We start from the raw sequence: 18,873 nt of genomic DNA on the forward strand, positions 1-18,873 counted from the left end.
ACATTTGAAATATATGAGTTTGTATGTAATGTATGAATATAATATACAAGTTTCACTTTTTAAATGGAATTACTGAAATCAGTCTACTTTTTCATGATATTCTAATTTTATGACCAGCACCTGTACTTCTGAGTTTAACCTAAATGTTTACAGATTAAGAAAACAGGGTTTTATTTGTCTCACTGTTGTTCCTGCCAGCTCATAATATCAGTAATGTTCCTGACCGGGACAGTGTTGCCATGGCAACCGAACAAGCGAAACCAAAGGAAGAAACGGGACAATTACTGGAGTCTGATTTAAAGTCCGCCGCTGAGGAGACGACATGTTAACTGTACAGTTTGTCGCCCGTCTTCCTAAATAAAAGCAGTCCAAGAAGGGACCCTCCCTCTCTCACTTCCTTCCAGGCCGTCCCTGGTGGGGGCTTTGGCACTTCCTGAAAGCCAGCAAACAGTAAACATGGCTGTCAGGCAGCATTCACACGCTGTCAGGATCCCACAAGTCATCAGGACCCGAAGCTGCTGCAGCAAACACAACCCCTACAGGAGACGGCCGCAGAAACACAGAACAAACACACCTGCCCGGTTCTGTTCAGGGTCATGTGACCCTTCCTGCTGAAGACAGTCCAAAGACAGGCCTGTCCCCCTGCTGAAGACAGTCCAAAGACAGGCCCGTCCCCCTGCTGAAGACAGTCCAAAGACAGGCCTGTCCCCCAGCTGAAGACAGTCCAAAGACAGGCCCGTCCCCCTGCTGAAGACAGTCCAAAGACAGGCCTGTCCCCCTGCTGAAGACAGTCCAAAGACAGGCCTGTCCTCCAGCTGAAGACAGTCCAAAGACAGGCCTGTCCTCCAGCTGAAGACAGTCCAAAGACAGGCCTGTCCTCCAGCTGAAGACAGTCCAAAGACAGGCCTGTCCCCCTGCTGAAGACAGTCCAAAGACAGGCCTGTCCTCCAGCTGAAGACAGTCCAAAGACAGGCCTGTCCCCCTGCTGAAGACAGTCCAAAGACAGGCCCGTCTGAAGTTAGCCAAAGAACATTTGAAGGACTCAGAGAATGTTTGTGGACCGATGAGACCAAACTTTACTCAACCAGCTGGTTGGAGGAGAAGAACTTCATCTCCACAGACAAGAACTGGTTTGGAGACGTTTTTTCATGAAGGTTACAGGACGACACGGTCTGGGCCAAGAACCCTGAAGCTGGACGGGTCACGACCCGAATGACCCGCCGAGGCAGCAGAGGAGGAGCTAAAGAAGAAACACATGAAGGTCCTTCAGAACATCCAACAAAGCTGAAGGACTTAGAGGGTTTGTGTAAAGAGGAGTGGGCCACAATCCCCCCTGACGTGTGTGCAGACCTGGAGACCAGAAACATTTTACTAACAAAGGTTTCTCCACCAAGAACCGAGTCAGAAACACAAATAATCTGCTTCAGTCACAGAAACTGAACCATCAAAACATCCTTCTACTGTACAAAAGTGACCCACTACAGTGAAACTAAGTGGTTAAACGGCTGCAGCGGTTACAAAACCTGCAGTTTTCCGCTGACAGTTTGCTTATTATTGAACAAAAAGGGCTCAGACACGGAAAGCCCAATATTTATCAGCAGGGGGTGAAAATAACAAGAGGAGCAGCTACATTCCTCAGAACCACCGTCACAATGTTTTCCATGCTGTCATAGGAGGCAATTACACACACGCACACACCCACACACACACACACACAGAGTGTAGTTTACTGCGGTTATCTCAGGGAGAGATGTAAACTCCATACTTCCTCTGCAGAGACGGAGCAGCTTTTAAACCTCAGGAGATCTCACTTCATTTCCCACCATCATGTCACAGAAAACATAAATAAAATAAAAATAAAAGCTCCTTTTCATCTTATCCAAAGAAGCGATGATGATGAGAGCAGAACATGTTGGAACAGAACCGGTGCCTCGTTTTCACTTTTCAGCAACAATCCAGTCTGGATCTGCTGTCAGAGTTTGTTTTACTCATTACATTAATGTGAAATAAATAAAATAAACTTCCTCAACGACAAGCCAACCTAACTGCCTTTAAACTCAATCTGAGTGGACATTAATGAGACGCCGCTCATTCAAATAAGGCTCAGATTTGCATTCCTGCTTCTGGTGAAAACTGGATAAATATAAAAGACAACAGAAAGCTTGGGTTTCAGCTCGGAGAAAAACAAGCTGAGGCATTTTTAGACACAAGGAGAGTAAAGTTTCAGACTTGAATAAAACAATCAGATTTGATTCAAACCTGGCAGGAAGACAGAAGGTCATGTGATGTTCCTGCTGAACCCTCCTGGTTCTGATCAGAGCTTTAAAAGTAACTTTCTTTTATTAAACGTGTCCAGAACCTGACGGTAAACCATTTCCTGCTCTCCTCCCCTCAAGATATTTATAAACTTTAATGTCAAACTCAGTCAGGTTTCTGTCACTAACTGTTAAACAGCAAAGAGCAGAGCAGGATTACAGGAGAGAAGGGCATGAAAGGAGTAAAAATCCTCCGTTTCAACAGATGAAACCCTGAAGAAGCTTCGAGCAGATGAGGAATAATAAAATCTGCAGACAGAACAACATGAAGCCACACGTCCTGACAAACCCAGGCCCAACATGTGATAACGGTTAGAAACGAAGCACGGGACGAAACTGTCCTGCAGCTTTTCACTGTGGAAATAAAGACGCTCCGTGACTCTGTAACACTTCTGTGTCCTGATTTCAGCTGCTCTAAAGCACTTCACTTCTTTTAATTCAGCCTCAAATCTTACATATCAGTCAAAAATAGAGCAGAAGCAGGAGTTCGTTTTTAAAAATCTGATTAATTCTTCAGATTTAATCTAGAATAATCACATAAGCTCATATTTTTGTTGTAAAGACAACAAAGAAATGCAGAAAATCTGTTGAATTCAGGGCAAACTGTCCCTTTCCCAAACAGTTAAAGATTAAAGCAGATGTTTCTTATTAAGACAGTTTTTAAGCCTTTATCTTGGGATTCTGAATTCTGCAGATTGTCTCATTCTCTCTTTTCTTTATCAGATTTGAATGAAAAAACCCGGTAAGAACGATGGCAACCCTCAGGAAACAGCAGAGCCTCATCATGTTCCCGTGTTTTTATTAATGAAGGAGAACGGACCTTTCTTCTCTCCGGTGAAGGGCACGACGTCCTCCCTGTCCTTATACTCCATGGCTTCTTTCTCCAGGTACTTCAGCAGACGGTCCCGGTTGAACGGCCCGGTAGCTTCCTTCGAGGTCTGATCCTTCTGCCGTAACCCGGCTGGAAGGAGAGCATTCTGAGGAGGAGAAAAACACAAAACCTCAAATAAACCAAACGTTTCATATTTAACCTCATGCAGCAGATCAAACCGGATGTTCAGCAGATAAAGATGAGCTCAGAACAGCCTTCTGAAATTAAAACTTTATGACCGGCTGCCGACCACCAGCTGTTTGTTTGTTTGTTTGTTTGTTTGTTTGTTTGTTTGTTTGTTTGTTTGCCTACAGAAAGAGCTGAAGTGTCAGTGATGAAGACGATATTCTGGTTTGGATTTACACTCAGCAGATAAACGGACGGGTTCGGCTGAAGCCAGCAGCGGATCGATTCCAGCCTCAAAATCAAAACTTCAGTTCGCTTCTCTCCTCAACTTTTAGCTTGTTGCTCCATAAAACAAAGAGAGTTTAAATTCCAAAACCTTCATTCTCCTGAGAACCAGTTTAACTGGATCCGTGTTTGGATCAGAAACAACCGGTCGTGGAGCAGTTTGAGTGAAAACCTGCCGACGGTGAACAAGGACGTCGGCAAACCTGGAAACCTTTGCCAAGTCAGCCCGCAGCTACTGAAACCAAACAGTTTGTTTTGTTTTCCACTGTAGGCTCAGCGTTTGACTCGACTAACAGGAGATCCAAACATCAGCGTGTTTCCTGACCTCTGATCGGGCTGAAACTACCAAAGATAAAATCTGTAACTGAACTAAGACTTTTCTGTCTCTGGAGCTTGATGTGTCCTCAGTGGACGGACGCTCAGTAGATGGAGCCCTTTAGAGAAAGTTTAGTTATTTGCTAACCCAGGAAGTTCCTCCAGCCCTCACTGACCTCAGGGTCCATCTCCTCCAGGGCCATCTCCAGCTGTTTGAGGTCCTCCGCTGACAGGTTCCCCAGGATCTCATCTTCATCGATGTCCTTGTACTTCCCAAGGTCCTTCTTGAACGACAGCGCCATGGTGGCTAAAGCTAGCTCAGAAACACTGATCAGCAAACTGCAGCCACGCTGGTCCTGGTCCTGGTCCTGGTCCCGGTCCTGGTCGGGTACGAGGGATACCTGAGGAGAGGAGGAGGATCGTGTTAGTTCGTGTCTACAAACAGTAAAATCTGACTCCACAGTGAAGTAAACAACAATTATCTCATCTCTGAGGAACAATAGGCTGAGGAACAGCTGGCTCTGCAGTGACGCAACATCTGGAACAAAAGCCCGACTTCTTCAGGCTCCAACAGATCATCTGACTTGTCCCTGAACAGCCAGCACCTCGTGGACGCAGATGATGTGAATATTTGATTCTCCTCAGAGACTGAAAGCTCTCGTTAAGATTAAATAAACTTCAGCGGACTGACGGCGTTCAGCTCCCTCTCCCACGCCACAGACCGGACCTGAGGATGATGTCATGGTTTGCAGATCGCCTGCAGGACGATCCGCAGATGGTGTTTCTCCTTCTGATCCTGAGCATTTATCTGCAGTTCCCTCAGAGGACCGTCTCCTGTCGGTTTTACAGAACCCATGTTGGGTTTGTGTGTTAGTTTTCTTTTACTGCTGCTGTTTATTATGAAGTTATTTTATGATGTTTGTGCTGCTGCCATTCTTCTTAATCTCAGTGAGATCTACCTGATTAAACAAAGATTAATCAAATAAAATACTAAAAACAGAGCTTGTGTTTGGTGTTAAATAACCTTAACTGAGCTGAGAATCCTTGTTGCCAACTGAAAATGGTGCAGAATATAAATCTGTCTGAACTCAAACGGTTTAAAGCAGGGGTTCCCAACCGCCGGGTCAAGGGCCGGTACTGGTACTCCAGGAAACCATTCGAGGGGCAGGTTTGTGTCTCCTCCTGTTCACCTCCTTGTCTCTACAGTCTTTGCTTCGTCCGGGACTGATTCCTCCCCTGGCCCCCCCGAGTCAGTCTGAAGTAATCAGAGTCAAACAGGAGCGTTTCTAAAGCGGAGCTCAGATGACATAACTTCATCAGAGCACATGAACACATGAATGTACTGATCTCAGCCCGGAGCCCTGAAAACACAACCGTTCTCAGAGTATAATCTTAAAACGGGACGGAGGGAGGGAGTCTCCAAATGTCTGTCACTGTCTGAGTCACTTCAGTTTGGAACATAAACTAGTCTGAGACACCCGTCTCAGGGGGTGTAGGAAGTGTTTTACCTGCAGGATATCCCCTCTGATAGAAACATCAGAGCCCCAAACGTCTGGGTTTTAAAACTACTGAAACCTGGTTTAAATCTGGTGAACTCCAGCTGCTGAGGTGGGCAACAAAACACTGCGAGAGGCTAAGAATACAGCTTTACAAACAAATATAAGCTGTGATTTTCAAAACTTAACAGCTCTAAACTGGTCACAAAGCCTCATGGTTCAGGTGTAAAATGATGCCCAAACGAAGAGCATGAGACAAAGAGTCAGTTCTACCTTTCAGACTGAAGCCGTCTCGTCCACCTTAGAAGGATAAACCTTCCTTTGCATGATGCAAACACACCAGCAGTCACCCGCGCTGCCTTCCAGGAACAGGTTGGACTCTCGGCACGTTATCTGCAGCTCTTTCTAGTTTTCAGCTTGTTTACAGAGACAGAAATGTGGCGCAGAGGAGAACCGTGACGCATCATGAACACCGTCCTACAGCCGTCAGCAGTTTGTGCTCCAGGAGTAATGGAGCACGCAGACAGGATGAAGATGATGATGATGATGAGGTGGAGACACTCAGAGGATCCATTAGTCCAGCCTGATCGATTCCTTTCTCCTAATCCTTCAGGACAACAGCAGATGGCTCCAAGCCAATAATACAGCAGATCAGCTTTCCTTCTCTGAGTCAGGCTCCTGAACGCCTCACAAACAACCAAACTCCATCTGATGGGACGGAGTCTTCCTGGTTCCTCTCGACTTCAAAACAGATAAAGAACCAATATAAACGTCAGGGTTCCTCCACATTTCCTTCATACACTTCCACACTTTCCCAGCCTCAAAGATTCATATTTCTGTGAGCGGTTCAGTCTTTTCTGTAAGTTTCCTGTGAGTGTTTATATTATCAAACATTTATAACATTATTTAAGAGCATAAAGGGACAGGAAGACAAAGAGCCATGTACTGAACTGCGAAAAATTTAACTTTAAACAATGACAAACCAGACTTCTTTAACCTACTTCAGTCTAAGATGTTTAATTCAGACCTCAGGACCAGATGGAGATCCTTCAAGGGCCACTTTTTGGCCCCTGGGCCACAAGTTGGTTCAAAAGGTTCTCAATCAAAACAAAAATACTGAAAGCTTGATTATTTACATAAAACGTGAAAAAGTGCTCATCGTGTCTGAGCAACTTTTAAAACGTTCAATTAAATCTTTTAGAAACAACAAAAACGTTAAAATAAATCAATAAAGTTTGGAAATATTAATGTTTCCCTGTATTCTGTTTTCATTTCTCCAAACTTATCCAGAGCTGAAAAACCTAAAACCAAACTCCGTCTTTCCAAGAACCCCTGGAAGTCGACTGATTAAAATCCTGACCTGAAATCTGTCACAAACAGGAAACACGTCAGCTGAAGTTAAACGGTCTAATCCTCAAAACTTAAAGCTTCTTTCATCTCAGATATCCGTGTGACCCTCGTCAGTAAAAGTTCAACGACGTTAAAGACATTTTTTCAACAAGTATCCAGTTTCCCTGAGCCATTCAGACTTTAGAGACAGGAAACCAAAAATAAAAGCTCTTTTAAAGATGATCCAGGAAGCAGAACTTGTGTTCTGACAGAACAATGTTCCATCTATTGTTAGAACAGCCCAGCTCCACCGCTGGGACGCTGCTCCGTTCTTCCTCCTCCCTCCTCTTCTCCAGTTTTACTCTCCCTGATGGGTTCTGTGTTCAGAAGTGCAGAAATGATAGAAAACAGATGGAGGACCTCGTCTGAAGTCCAGCCTCCAGTCAGGAAACGTTGAGACGTTGTGTAAAAAGTAAATTAAAACAGAAAGAAATGATCCCAGATTGTATTCACAGTAAACAGATCAGATGTAGAAACTAAGAAATTAAAATCAGGTCATTCTGAATCTGCTGGCAGCAACTCGTCTGTTTAAAGATGTTCCAGATGTTTGAAGCATCTCATCTTCTTCTGCCATCAGTCTGTAAACATCTGGACCTGAGGTTGTCCCATTCTGTCTGTTCAACAGTCCTGGATGGGAGCAGATGTTGTTCTAAAACCTGGACTAATGCACCCCCATACCATCAGAGAGGCAGGCTGACCTCAGAACAGTTCTCCTCTTTGGTCCAGAGGAGACACATCTGTTCACATCTGGCTTCTTCTTTGCCTGATAGAGCTTTAAGCAGCATTTGTGGACGGCACGGTGAACTGTGTTTACAGACAGTGTTCCAGAACCAGCCTTGACCTTTGACCTCTGAGGTTTCTACAGATTCTTCAGATCTGTTGATGATGTTATGATCTGGAGATGATGGAGATTCAGAGTCTTTGATTCAGGACCTTTATTGTGAAAGTGTTCCTCTGTTCTCAGACACTTCCTGTCAGCTGGTGAACCTCTGCCCATCTTCAGCCTCTAAAAGCTCTTTTTATCTGACTGACCTGCTGAGAATTAACTGAATTAGTTATAAAAGCTCCTCCAGATGTTTCTGACTCTTACAGCCTTTTGTTGTTTTACAGACGTCAGATTTAAAACAACCTTTATGTTCAACACAAAGACAAACAATCATGTTTCTAAGTCTTGCGCAAAACTTGACAAAGGCCAGACAGGAAGTGGGGCAAACCCACATGATTTGTATATTTCCCTGGTGTGCACACCCACATGAAGGTTTAATGAGGACAGATTCCAGGTCGGGATGTGTCGGCAGAGAAGAGAAATTAATAATAATAGTAATAATAAAGATGCAGGATTAAGAAAGCTTCATGATGACATTCTCTCCTCTGGCTCACAGCCAGGTTTCACTATCCAGTGAAAGGTATGCGGATAAACAAAATAAACGAAGCGTATTTATCTGTCAGAAGAGTTGTGAGTTTTATCACCACAGCATTCCAGCGGGTTACAACACCTGGCTCGCAGCCCCAGGAAGGCCTCCTGGGTGTTACATTTAAATCCCTTTCTGGAGATCTGGACCACACCCTTCATTCACAGCTGAGTCTGTAGGTCAAACTGTCCCTGTGAAGACAGGACATGTCTCACAGAGAGTGTGTCAGCAGGCTGGCTGTCCCTACACCTCCTGAACAACCAGTAAATCTGCCTGAACCGACCTCTCCTGCCCCCGGAGTGAGTCAGCTCCTGGAACTACAGAAACTCTTGTCTTAGTCAAACAAACAGACAGACAGAGGACACGCATGTCTCACTGACTGTCTCACAGGGATGGGCAGCATATCAACACAAAACACAGTGATGCAACTAGAAGAAGCAAAACTTGCTTTAAATCATCTTGAAGTCTCAAATCAGAAAGGCTGGGCTGCTGCTAACTTCACTCATGTAGTCGTTTTATCGGACAGCGTTAGTTTTAATGACATATTTATGACTTTAAGATGACAAGAAACGTGTTAATCTGAGTGAGCATAAAAGAAAAACACCCCCCGCTTTAAGCAGAAGGCCATTTGCGGGACTCTCTCCCTGGTAAGTCGGCTGGATGCAGCAGTATTCACCGCGATGATGGATGAAATGTGGAGGCTAACAAGCTAACGTTAGCCGCTCGGCTAAAGCTACGGGAACACCGTGACAGCGGGTTAAAATGCCCTGGATCCTCGTGGTAGTTTCAGCCCGCGCAGATCTACCTGCTTCCTTACCTGAGCTTAAAACCGTCCTCGATGAGGGCAAAGCTCCGAAAAGCAGCCGCGGTGCTCCAACTGAAGGCAGCTGCTTCGGTGCGGCTTTCTCAGTCCAACCCAAGGGCGGTAACGCCGGAAGACAGAGCCGAGGAGTTCCCCGAGTGACGTCAGGCACAGCCAATAGAAAGAGAGGATGCCGAGAGTGAGCCAATGGGATCATTCGTCCCGCCCTGGGGCTCTTCATACATAAAATATAATATTTAAGGTTCCCTCGGGCTCTGAAACAGTGTGGAGCCATTACCCCACCCCACTATATATATATATATCCTCTGTAACTCATAAATTCAGTACAGAGTCCTCAGAGCTGTGATTCATCTGTGTTCAGGGGTTTTATTGCAATAAATAATCAAATAGAACCATTTTCTAATGAGAGGATCATGAAATGTTTCTGCTGTTCAGGCCTGCTGAGCAGAAAAATTAAAGGAAATTTAAAATGTTCACATTTATTATTATTTTAAAAGAAAGAAGAACCTTTTTAAATGCCTCATTTTAGGTTAATGTTACTCACATTAAGGCTAGCATATTATTTTTAAAACTCAGAATGGTTTCATAAATGTTTGCATTTTGTTTTAATGACATTAGAAGGCAGTTAAATGACCAATCAGCCAGAACCTTCTCCGTCATCTTCAGCTTGTCCAAAGACATTGTGAGCGTGTCATCCCTATTTCATCCTCTTTACACTGACTGCATGTGTCTTTTAGAATCACTTTTAAGATTTTTCTTTTGGTTTTTAAAAAATTATGTGGTCTGGCACCAACTTACCTCACTGATCTTTTACATAAATGTAATCCTTGGAGGATGCTGAGATCTGAAAAACAAAAGCTTTTAGTTGTCCCAAAAACTAAACTGGTGACAAAAGGAGATCAAGCTTTTTCAGATGTAGCTCCTAAATTGTGGAAAAACCTCCGCTGTCTTTAAGCTTGGGTGATTTAAAATCTCTTCTAAAAACTCACCTGCTGTCCTTGGCTTTTAGATCTGGGGAGCTCGAGCTTTAGGACGGTTATGTTACTATTTCTTTCTGCTTTTATTGCTTATTTTTTCCTGTGTTTTTATTTCTTTATTTCACTATTTTACCTGTGAAGCACTTTGGTCAATTTATTGTGTGTAATAGTGCTATACAAATAAAAGTTGATTGATTGATCAACTTAGGTGCTATTTGTCCAATAATAAATTCTTAAATCAAGTTAATTTGTACAATTTAGTCCTGAATCAGTATTTTATCTAAGAGGGTGTTGTAATCTGCAGAAAGTAAAACACCTTTAGACTCTGACTTTTGATAAGAAAAACTGAGTGTAAAACCTAGAACATGTAAAAATGTCTGACTGCACCTTAAATGAGCACATTTCATAATTCATGTGTAAAATTACAAATAAGGTATAATTTCAGGCCGTTTTTTTTCTCTTACTTAGTTATACTCTGTTTTTGTGAAAGACTCATTTCAGATAATATGAGGTTGTAACAAGATTCCTCAGAAACAGAAACCTGTGAAGAGATGTAGGCCCTATTTTAAAACATTTATATCATCTAGATGAATTCAGGTGGATGACAAGAATTTATTAAAGAGAAAATGTAAAAAAAACAAGAACAAAAACAGGCTCTTTACAATGCTCAGAGCTCACCTGAAGACATTTATGCCCACGAGCCTGTTTCTGTTTTATGTTCAGTCTAACACATTACTGACAGAGATTTAAAGATTTATTATGATTTTTTAAGCATCCCTTTTATTTTGCCAAGTCTTCTTAACAAATTGGGTATTGCAATGATCTTTATGCGAGGAAAAATGTTTTTCAAAGCTGTTTTAAAATATTTTAAACATTAAATTACAAAATAAAGAAGATGAGGGACATTATAACAGAGGAAGAATAAGCATTTGGTGATTAACTGAGCAACAATATGACACCAGGAACTATTAAATAACAAACAACAGAATAAACAAAGTTAAATTTCAAGAAAACAAATTACTCAGAAAAAGTCTGTTAGTATGTTCACAGAAATGTTGGGCTTTTGTGTTGTTAGATTAGTTAAACTCTTCATACAAAAAGGAGTGTTTTTGGATCAGAGGGGAAAAATGTAAAAATACAGCATTTGTTTATGAAATAAATGCCTAAAGAATCAAATTATTCCTTTTAAACGCTTTACTTTTATCTCCCATTTAAAAAAGAATCTTAAAATGTACCAATTTAAAGGCGGAACACCTTTAAATGTGTTATAATCTCCTGAGTGTTTCAGGTTCAGAGATCTCTGTTCTCTGCTGACAGTGCCGCACACCGCCTCCTGCTGGCTGAAGTGCGTCACTACGTCACCCCGGAAGTAAAACACGTCCCGGGGTTTCACTTCCGGTGGGTCGCCGCTTCCAGCAGTTTGGGAGAAATGGCGGACATGGACGAGCTGTTCGGCAGTGATGGAGACAGCGACAACGACCAAAGAGGTGATTTATTGTTTCACAGCCACACAAAGTTTCTCTTTAACGTGTCCGAGGTTTTAAGAATTAAAAATAAAATCTGAAATTTAACTAAATAAAATCGGTAAAAGTGAAACTCGAATGCTTCATCTCTGTGCATGAATTCAATAAAACGATTTGAGGATTTCTAAATTAAAAAAACTAAGCTTTAAATCACTCAAAACAACAAATGTGTTAAATTAAAGCTAATTAAAAAGTCGTTTTTCATCCGGATGTGAAACAATAATAAATATATTGTGGAGCTCAGAGTTTAGTTTAGCATAAATTAAAAGATAATATAAAGTAAAATGAAAAGGCTAAATGATCACGATCACAATCCTGCTTTTTTCAAAGAACATCAGGTTTTAGAACTATATTATAGAATGCATTTTTATTAAAAACACTTTTCCATTTGTTTTAGACAGCTAAACAAACCGTTTATTGTGAACTAAACCAAGTAGAGCAGTTTGAGTGAGTTTACGCCATTTATGCTAGTCTGAAATGTGGGTACGCACTTAATGTAAACAGACACAGCAGCTTGAGTTCTGACTTCAGTTTGTGTAACTTAAATATGGTGGAATGGGACAAATGTCCAGGACTGAGGGTCCACTGTCCAGGAGAACAGGGAGTGTGGTGAAGAGGTGAAGAAGAGTCCAGCAGGATGAAGACAAAAGGGTGGCAGCAAAGGTCAAAGGTCAGAGGAAAGGTTTCCAGACAGTGGTGAGAGCAGCCATGTTGTTTGGTTTGGAGACAGAACAGGAAGTGTCAGAGCTGAAGATGTTGAGGTTCTCCTTGGGAGGGACGAGGATGGACAGGATCAGGAATGAGGACATCAGAGGTCCAGCACAGGTTGGAGGACTGGGAGATAAAGACTGAGATGGTTTGGACATGTCCAGAGGAGGGACAGAAGGATGTTAGAGACAAAGAGGACAGATATGGATGCAGTTAGAGAGGACGTGGAGGACAGAGGACACAGAGGACAGAGTTAGATGGAGGAAGAGGACTTGCTGTGGAGACCCCTGAAGAGGAAACAGCTGGAGTCATTCACAGATTATTAAACCTGTTTCTGCTTTATCCCGTCACAGAATCTGGTTCTGGCTCGGCTTCAGACTCGGAGCAGGAGAGACCTCGATCAGCGAGCAACGTCTCGGGCAGCGAGAGCGAGAGGGAGCATGATGATGAGGAAGACGATGAAGGGCACGAGGCGGGGAAGCCCAGCATGAACAAGGTCAGAGCTCAGTTCTGTTTTCATCAGGCAGGAAGTGAATGAGTTAGAAGCTGATTGGTTAGTTCCTGCTGTCCCTTCTTTCTGACAGGAGCTGTTTGGGGACGACAGCGAGGATGAGCAGCGCAGTCAGCGCAGCGGCAGCGACAACCAGTCCGAGCGCTCGGGGAACCAGTCGGACGCCAGCATGCACTCCGACCAGGGGGAGAACGACCACTCCGACGCCGAGCAGCACAGCGGGTCGGAGCGCGACCAGCGAGACGACGACGAGGACGACATGGGCAACAGGTCGGGCGGAGGGAGCCCGGCAAGCAGCGGAGCGTCCGGCGCCGGGAGCCCTCGATCCGAACGGGGCAGCGCTCGTTCAGACAGAAGGTAGCACAGATCCACCGCTCAGGTTTAAAAAGAACAAAAATGTGTCCTTTTACTCTTTTACTGCCATTTCTTTCATTTCCAGCAATTAAACATTTAAAAATGAATCGATTAAACAAGCAGAGTTCTCTTCATGTAAACTATTTATAGTTTTCTTCAGTTTACCTTCTTTATAACTGCTCACAATCACAGCAAACTTCATCTTTTTTAAACACCAAGTTTAATGTTTTATCCAATGCAGTCTTTCTTTTTTACAGTTTAGATTGAATTCAAACAGCTGAAAGTTGTGTTTTACATAAAGTTTAATCTGCTTTCAGAGTAAATTAAAGCAGCTTGAACTGTTTGCAGTCGGCTGCATCTTCAGATCCATAATTCTGCTCCTGATCCGTTTCCTGGTGTCGGGACATGAAAGTTCTGCTGGAAACCTTTGGATCCTGATGGGTCTAAAGTTAGCTTAGCCATAATTCATACAAGGAGTTTTAGTTTACAAAGCTTTGTTGAAGAAGGTTTGAGCCCTTTGCTGTCTAAACTTTGTGTAAACTTACAAGAAATATTTGTACTTTGAGCTGAAAATGACAGAAATCTGAAAACGGACACGCTGAGCAGAGCGTGAAGGCGGAGCCATCGTTCAGCAGGATGTCACGCCGTGCCGTAAAAACAGGAATCTGTCTGAGTTTGGACTCAGCTTCCAGTTATCCTAACAACCAACCTGAGACAATAAGTCCAGCCCTCAGTCCTTCATTTAAAGCTAACAGGACACCTTCAGGGTCCTAAAGCGTCTCTTCCTCTGCAGAACAAAACTTAAGGATGAAACAGAAGAAATCTGTTGGTAAAATTTAACCGACTGAATCTTTGTTTACTTGTAGAATTTATCTTTGCAGCTGATCTGACTCACTGGGATGTTTTTCTGTCTGTCTTTGTGTCCTTGTTTGGGACAAGTGTTCGCAGCGATCCCGGGACTCCACAGTCGGGGCCGGGCACCCCTCACTCCGAAGGGGACGCGTCGGGCAGGGAGAACCAATCAGACGACGAGAAGTGGGGAGGGGGAGGAGCTAAGAGCGACCAGTCGGAGGACGAGGAGGAGAAGCGTCACTACTCTGATGAAGACAGAGAGAACTCTGAGGACGAGGGGCCGAGGAACAGGAAGTCAGGTGCTTTAATCTGTTGGATTAATTCCCTGAACATTAAAGCGTTTTATTCTGAAAACTACACAACATGTAGTTTTTACTACAAAGTACTTTAAAAATACCACCAGCAGCAGAGAGCTGAAAACTTTAACTCTGATGATCAGCTTCAACAGCTTTCAGCTAAAACTATCCCACCATCATCCTAAGACCCCCAGCTTGGTGTTTTATGGTCCAACACATCCCCAAACCATCATCCCTCCACCACCGTGCCTGACAGTTGGTCTTGGGTTTGATTTTTCTTCTCCAGAGTCTGCAAAGGGCAGCGACAGCGAGGACGAGTTCATCAGGCAGAGAACCAAAGCGAAAGCTGCGTCAGACTCTGATTCAGACAGCGACGGGGAGACGGAGAAACGTGAGAAGAGTTCCTCTTTTTCTGGGTTCGTCGCTTTGTTGCTTCTCTTTACGTCAGTGAACGTTTCTTCCTTTCTGCAGCAAAGAAAACTGCAGCTGACGATCTGTTCGGAGAAGCCGACGACATCTCTTCAGACAGTGATGCAGAGAAGCCCCCCACCCCGGGACAACCTCTGGTATTTGTCTCTCCTCCTGTGTCCCGCTGAGCCCATCCGGTGTCTCGCGGTTGAAATGAACCTGTGTTTCTGTGAAGGACGGAGAGGATGGGATGGAGGGGGAGCAGGCAGAGGAGGAGCCTGCGCCCGAAACTCGAATCGAAGTGGAAATCCCAAAAGTTAGCACAGATCTGGGATCGGACCTTTATTTTGTCAAGCTGCCCAACTTCCTGTCTGTGGAGCCCAGGTCAGAGCCCCAACCCTGGAGAAAAATACTGTAACTAATCATTTAAAGAATAAAACCTTAAAAGCTTTTCTTTGTCCTGATTGGACGTGTGCAGGCCTTTCGATCCTCAGTACTACGAAGACGAGTTTGAGGATGAAGAAATGCTGGATGAGGAGGGGCGGACCAGACTCAAACTGAAGGTCACAGCCACAGAAATAACAGAATGACCAAACAGTCTGACTGTAACTCTGACACGGTTTGATTTATCCTCCGCAGGTGGAAAACACAATCAGGTGGCGAGCGAAGAGAGACGAGGAGGGGAACGAAACACGAGAGAGCAACGCTCGCATTGTGAAGTGGTCTGACGGCAGGTGGGCTTCGTGTTGGACTCGTGGCGTCTTCTGTGTCTGACGTGTCTTTAAACGTCCTGTTCTCGCCGCAGCATGTCGCTCCACCTGGGGAACGAGGTGTTCGATGTTTACAAAGCTCCTCTGCAGGGAGACCACAACCACCTGTTCATTCGACAGGGAACCGGACTGCAGGGACAGGCCGTCTTCAAAACCAAACTCACATTCAGGCAAGCCCCCGGTCACCCTCCGTAATTACCCATAATTCCACACAATAATGGCAGCCTTCATCAGGCTCTGTGTAGAAATGTTCCTTACGCCATAAGCCCCTGGATCATCTCGTCCAAGCTGCCCAGGTAAGCCTCTTAGTGGCGCCGGGTCACACAGACCACAAGTCCAAACCTGCCCTGGTGTCCAGCGGTCCCGCTGGTTCCAGGACAAAACATCACGATTGTTTTTGATTTGAGGATTAGAGCCAAAGCTGCTCTCAGACCACAAACTGTTCAGAAAACTTTCTTCTTTTTACTTAAAAGCAGCTTTAAGTGTCGGAACCGAATCCTTTCCAGGAGAAAAGACAGTTTAGGAGGATTTTTCTGTAAAATCTTTTAGAACAGAGACGATTCATTCCTGGGGAAACGTTAAAAATGTTCATATAGAAAACAAAACCTGCAGAATCTTCTTTGTTTTTAGTGTTAATTAATAAAAGAGTAAAAGAATAACGCTTTAAACTGGTTCTGATGTGTTTGCAGGCCCCACTCCACAGACAGCGCCACCCACAGGAAGATGACCCTGTCTCTGGCCGACCGCTGCTCCAAGACGCAGAAGATCCGCATCCTTCCCATGGCTGGAAGAGATCCGGAGTCTCATCGCAACGAGATGATCAAGGTAACGTCAGCGTTCGGTTCAGCCCGTAACCTGCAGCTCTGACATCATGAAGGGGAGACGGTGCCTGCAGGATGCGGCTCTGAGGACGAGCCAAACAAGCAGCACTGATAGCATCGCTTCCAGTCTGAGTCTGAGTCCTCGGGGACAGCGTGTCCCGTATTATCCTCGTGTTTTCCAGTAAACAACTTAATCACAACAACACGGAGGCAGCAAAGCAGCTTTTTCTTCAAAAGTACAGCTTGTTCAGACGAGAGAAACGTTCAGAGCTCGAGCACGAGTGCAGGGCAGCGAAAACGTTTCACCTGAATCCTGAGCTCAGTTTAAACCAATCTGACCAGTTTTAATGACTCATATAAAACATGGATTATGTCATTTTAAACATTAAAATAGAGTTTTTTAAAGAAGAAAAGCCTTTGCAAGCAGTTTACATCATTCTGAATCTGACTGAGAAACTGAAGTTTGTCTCCGGGCAGAAAGAGGAGGAGCGTCTGCGAGCCTCCATCCGCAGAGAGTCCCAGCAGAGGAGGATGAGGGAGAAGCAGCACCAGAGGGGTCTGAGCAGCAGCTACCTGGAGCCTGATCGCTACGACGATGACGAGGAGGGCGAGGAAGCCATCAGCCTGGCAGCCATCAAGAGCAAGTACAAGGGAGGCCTGAGAGGTACGAGACGTTCCATCAGCTCCGCTCAACGATTCGTCGACATAAACTGCTGGTTCATGATCATAACCTTATTCCAGAGGAGCGAGCCAGGATCTACTCATCAGACAGCGACGAAGGCTCTGATGAAGACAAGGCCCAGAGGCTGATGAAGGCCAAGAAGCTGGACAGTGATGAGGTAGGTGCAGTTCCCTGCTGAACACACAGGGGGCGGCGTGACCTTCCCCATCATGAATCATCACAAACTCCAACCTGGAAGCTGCTGACGCTCCTTCTCTCTGCTCCTCAGGAGGGCGAGGGGTCGGGCAAGAGGAAGGCCGAGGATGATGAAGAAACTACCGTGAAGAAGGCCAAGAAATATGTCATCAGTGACGAGGAGGAGGAGGAGGAAGACGACGATGAATAATCTTATCATGGTGTAGAAATAACCAGATTTTGGTTTTGTATATTTTCTTATGACCTGTGTGTGGGAGTGTGTGTTTGTTTGTTTGTTTATGATGTGTACAGCTGAGGTCAGGGAGAAATAAAAGCTTCTTATGTAACTGCAGTGACTTTTTCTTTTTTCTTTGAACTTCATGAATCACGGATGAGTCACAGTCGTGAGATTATGAAACCCATTATTTAGTCCTGGTTCCAAACAAACGGATCGGATGAGACAGAGGCAGGTGAACGGACCGCACAACGGGCGGGAACAGGTAGGAACAGGTGGGAACGGGCGGGAACAGGTGGGAACAGGTGGGAACAGGTGGGAACGGGCGGGAACAGGTGGGAACAGGCGGGAACGGGTGGGAACTGGTGGGAACAGGTGGAACGTTCTCCCAGTCGATGGAACGTTCTCCGAGTTTTCTGTCTGAGCACAAAAAGAACAAACTGGATGAGCTGCAGACTGAGGAAGCAGCAAAATGAGTTCAGTCAGATGATGTGTTTATAAACACCTCCGAGTAAAGAGGCATCATGAAGACCAAGGAACCCTCCACACAGGTCAGGGTTGGGTCATAAGGAATGTCCCACCGAGCTCCAATAAATCCGTTATTAGGAACTGGAGAGATGACGCCAACAGAGGGTCAGGGTAACAAGATACTGCACAGCAGGTACCCTGTAAGTACTCCAGAAAGTACCTCAGTATTAAGTAATATCCTGAGTAGGGGTCAGTACAGCACGAAGCTGCTGGATCGCAGGTCACTGACCTGTTAAACGTTGTACTCTGGTACTGATGAAAACAGCCCACAGCTGTTGGCTCGGCCGTAATTATTTGGTAAATATTTGATCGATATTTGTCTCGGTCAGCTGTCAGAGGTCCAGATGTTGGATCAGCTGTAATTATTTGGTAAATATCGGGTCGATGTTCGTCTCGGTCAGCTGTCAGAGGTCGGCTGAGGTCAGTATTGTGACTCGATCCCTCTGAGCCTCGCAGCAAGAAGAGAATGTAGAGCAGCCGAGTCCCGGTTACTGATTCATGTTCAGCTGCCAGAATGACGCACAGTGTCACACACACCCTCACACACACACACTCTCTCTCACACATTCACAAACACCTCCCGTCCAGACAAATCAGGCTGCAGCCAACCAGGAAACCAAACAAACCAGCCTTTTAAATAAGAGTTACATCAGATCCTCTGTGCTGGAGGTAAATCACACCTGAGAGCCTTAACCCCCCCCCACCCCCCACCCCCATCATCATCATGATCAGATCAGGCCCGTGTGCACTCGGTTCTGGTCCGTTCCCCTCTCCCTGCTGCTCAGAGCTCTGCCTGCAGTTTAATATTTAAATGTGCTGAATGTAAATGTGTGTGTCGGCTGCTCTCTGCAGTGTTATGTAAACCCAGATACACACAGAGAGGAGGGGGGGCAGTGCTACAGTCAGCACCGCCTGAAGGGGTGAGATGGAGGGGAGGGCTGCAGCATTTTAACCTCCTTCCTCCTGCAGGCGAACATTAGGAGACGGTGGAGCTGAATGTCC

General features: G+C 44.9%; 2 protein-coding genes across 3 annotated transcripts in view; one reads left to right on the forward strand and one right to left on the reverse strand.

Moving 5' to 3' along the window:
• tmod2 (tropomodulin 2) overlaps window positions 1–9,176 on the reverse strand; it is a 16,209-nt gene extending 7,033 nt beyond the window's left edge. For both annotated transcript variants that reach the window (XM_017440072.3, XM_037979811.1), the window contains exons 1-3: window positions 9,027–9,176; window positions 4,089–4,313; window positions 3,136–3,292 (exon numbers count right to left, since the gene is read on the reverse strand). In XM_017440072.3, the coding sequence (XP_017295561.1) occupies window positions 3,136–3,292; window positions 4,089–4,214 (283 nt within the window). In that variant the 5' untranslated portion in view covers window positions 4,215–4,313; window positions 9,027–9,176. The remainder of the gene's footprint in view (window positions 1–3,135; window positions 3,293–4,088; window positions 4,314–9,026) is intronic.
• Window positions 9,177–11,348: 2,172 nt separating this feature from the next.
• On the forward strand, window positions 11,349–17,460 carry leo1 (LEO1 homolog, Paf1/RNA polymerase II complex component). The gene is made up of 14 exons (XM_017440060.2): window positions 11,349–11,496; window positions 12,594–12,736; window positions 12,825–13,108; window positions 14,045–14,256; window positions 14,540–14,644; window positions 14,725–14,819; window positions 14,897–15,045; window positions 15,140–15,224; window positions 15,301–15,395; window positions 15,467–15,601; window positions 16,121–16,256; window positions 16,730–16,916; window positions 16,994–17,091; window positions 17,203–17,460. The coding sequence occupies exons 1-14, from the start codon at window positions 11,439–11,441 to the stop codon at window positions 17,317–17,319; spliced, it is 1,899 nt and encodes a 632-aa protein (XP_017295549.1). The 5' UTR covers window positions 11,349–11,438; the 3' UTR covers window positions 17,320–17,460.
• Window positions 17,461–18,873: the final 1,413 nt, after the last annotated feature.

This window comes from Kryptolebias marmoratus, linkage group LG15 (genome assembly GCF_001649575.2).
Source record: "Kryptolebias marmoratus isolate JLee-2015 linkage group LG15, ASM164957v2, whole genome shotgun sequence".
NCBI lineage: Eukaryota > Metazoa > Chordata > Actinopteri > Cyprinodontiformes > Rivulidae > Kryptolebias > Kryptolebias marmoratus.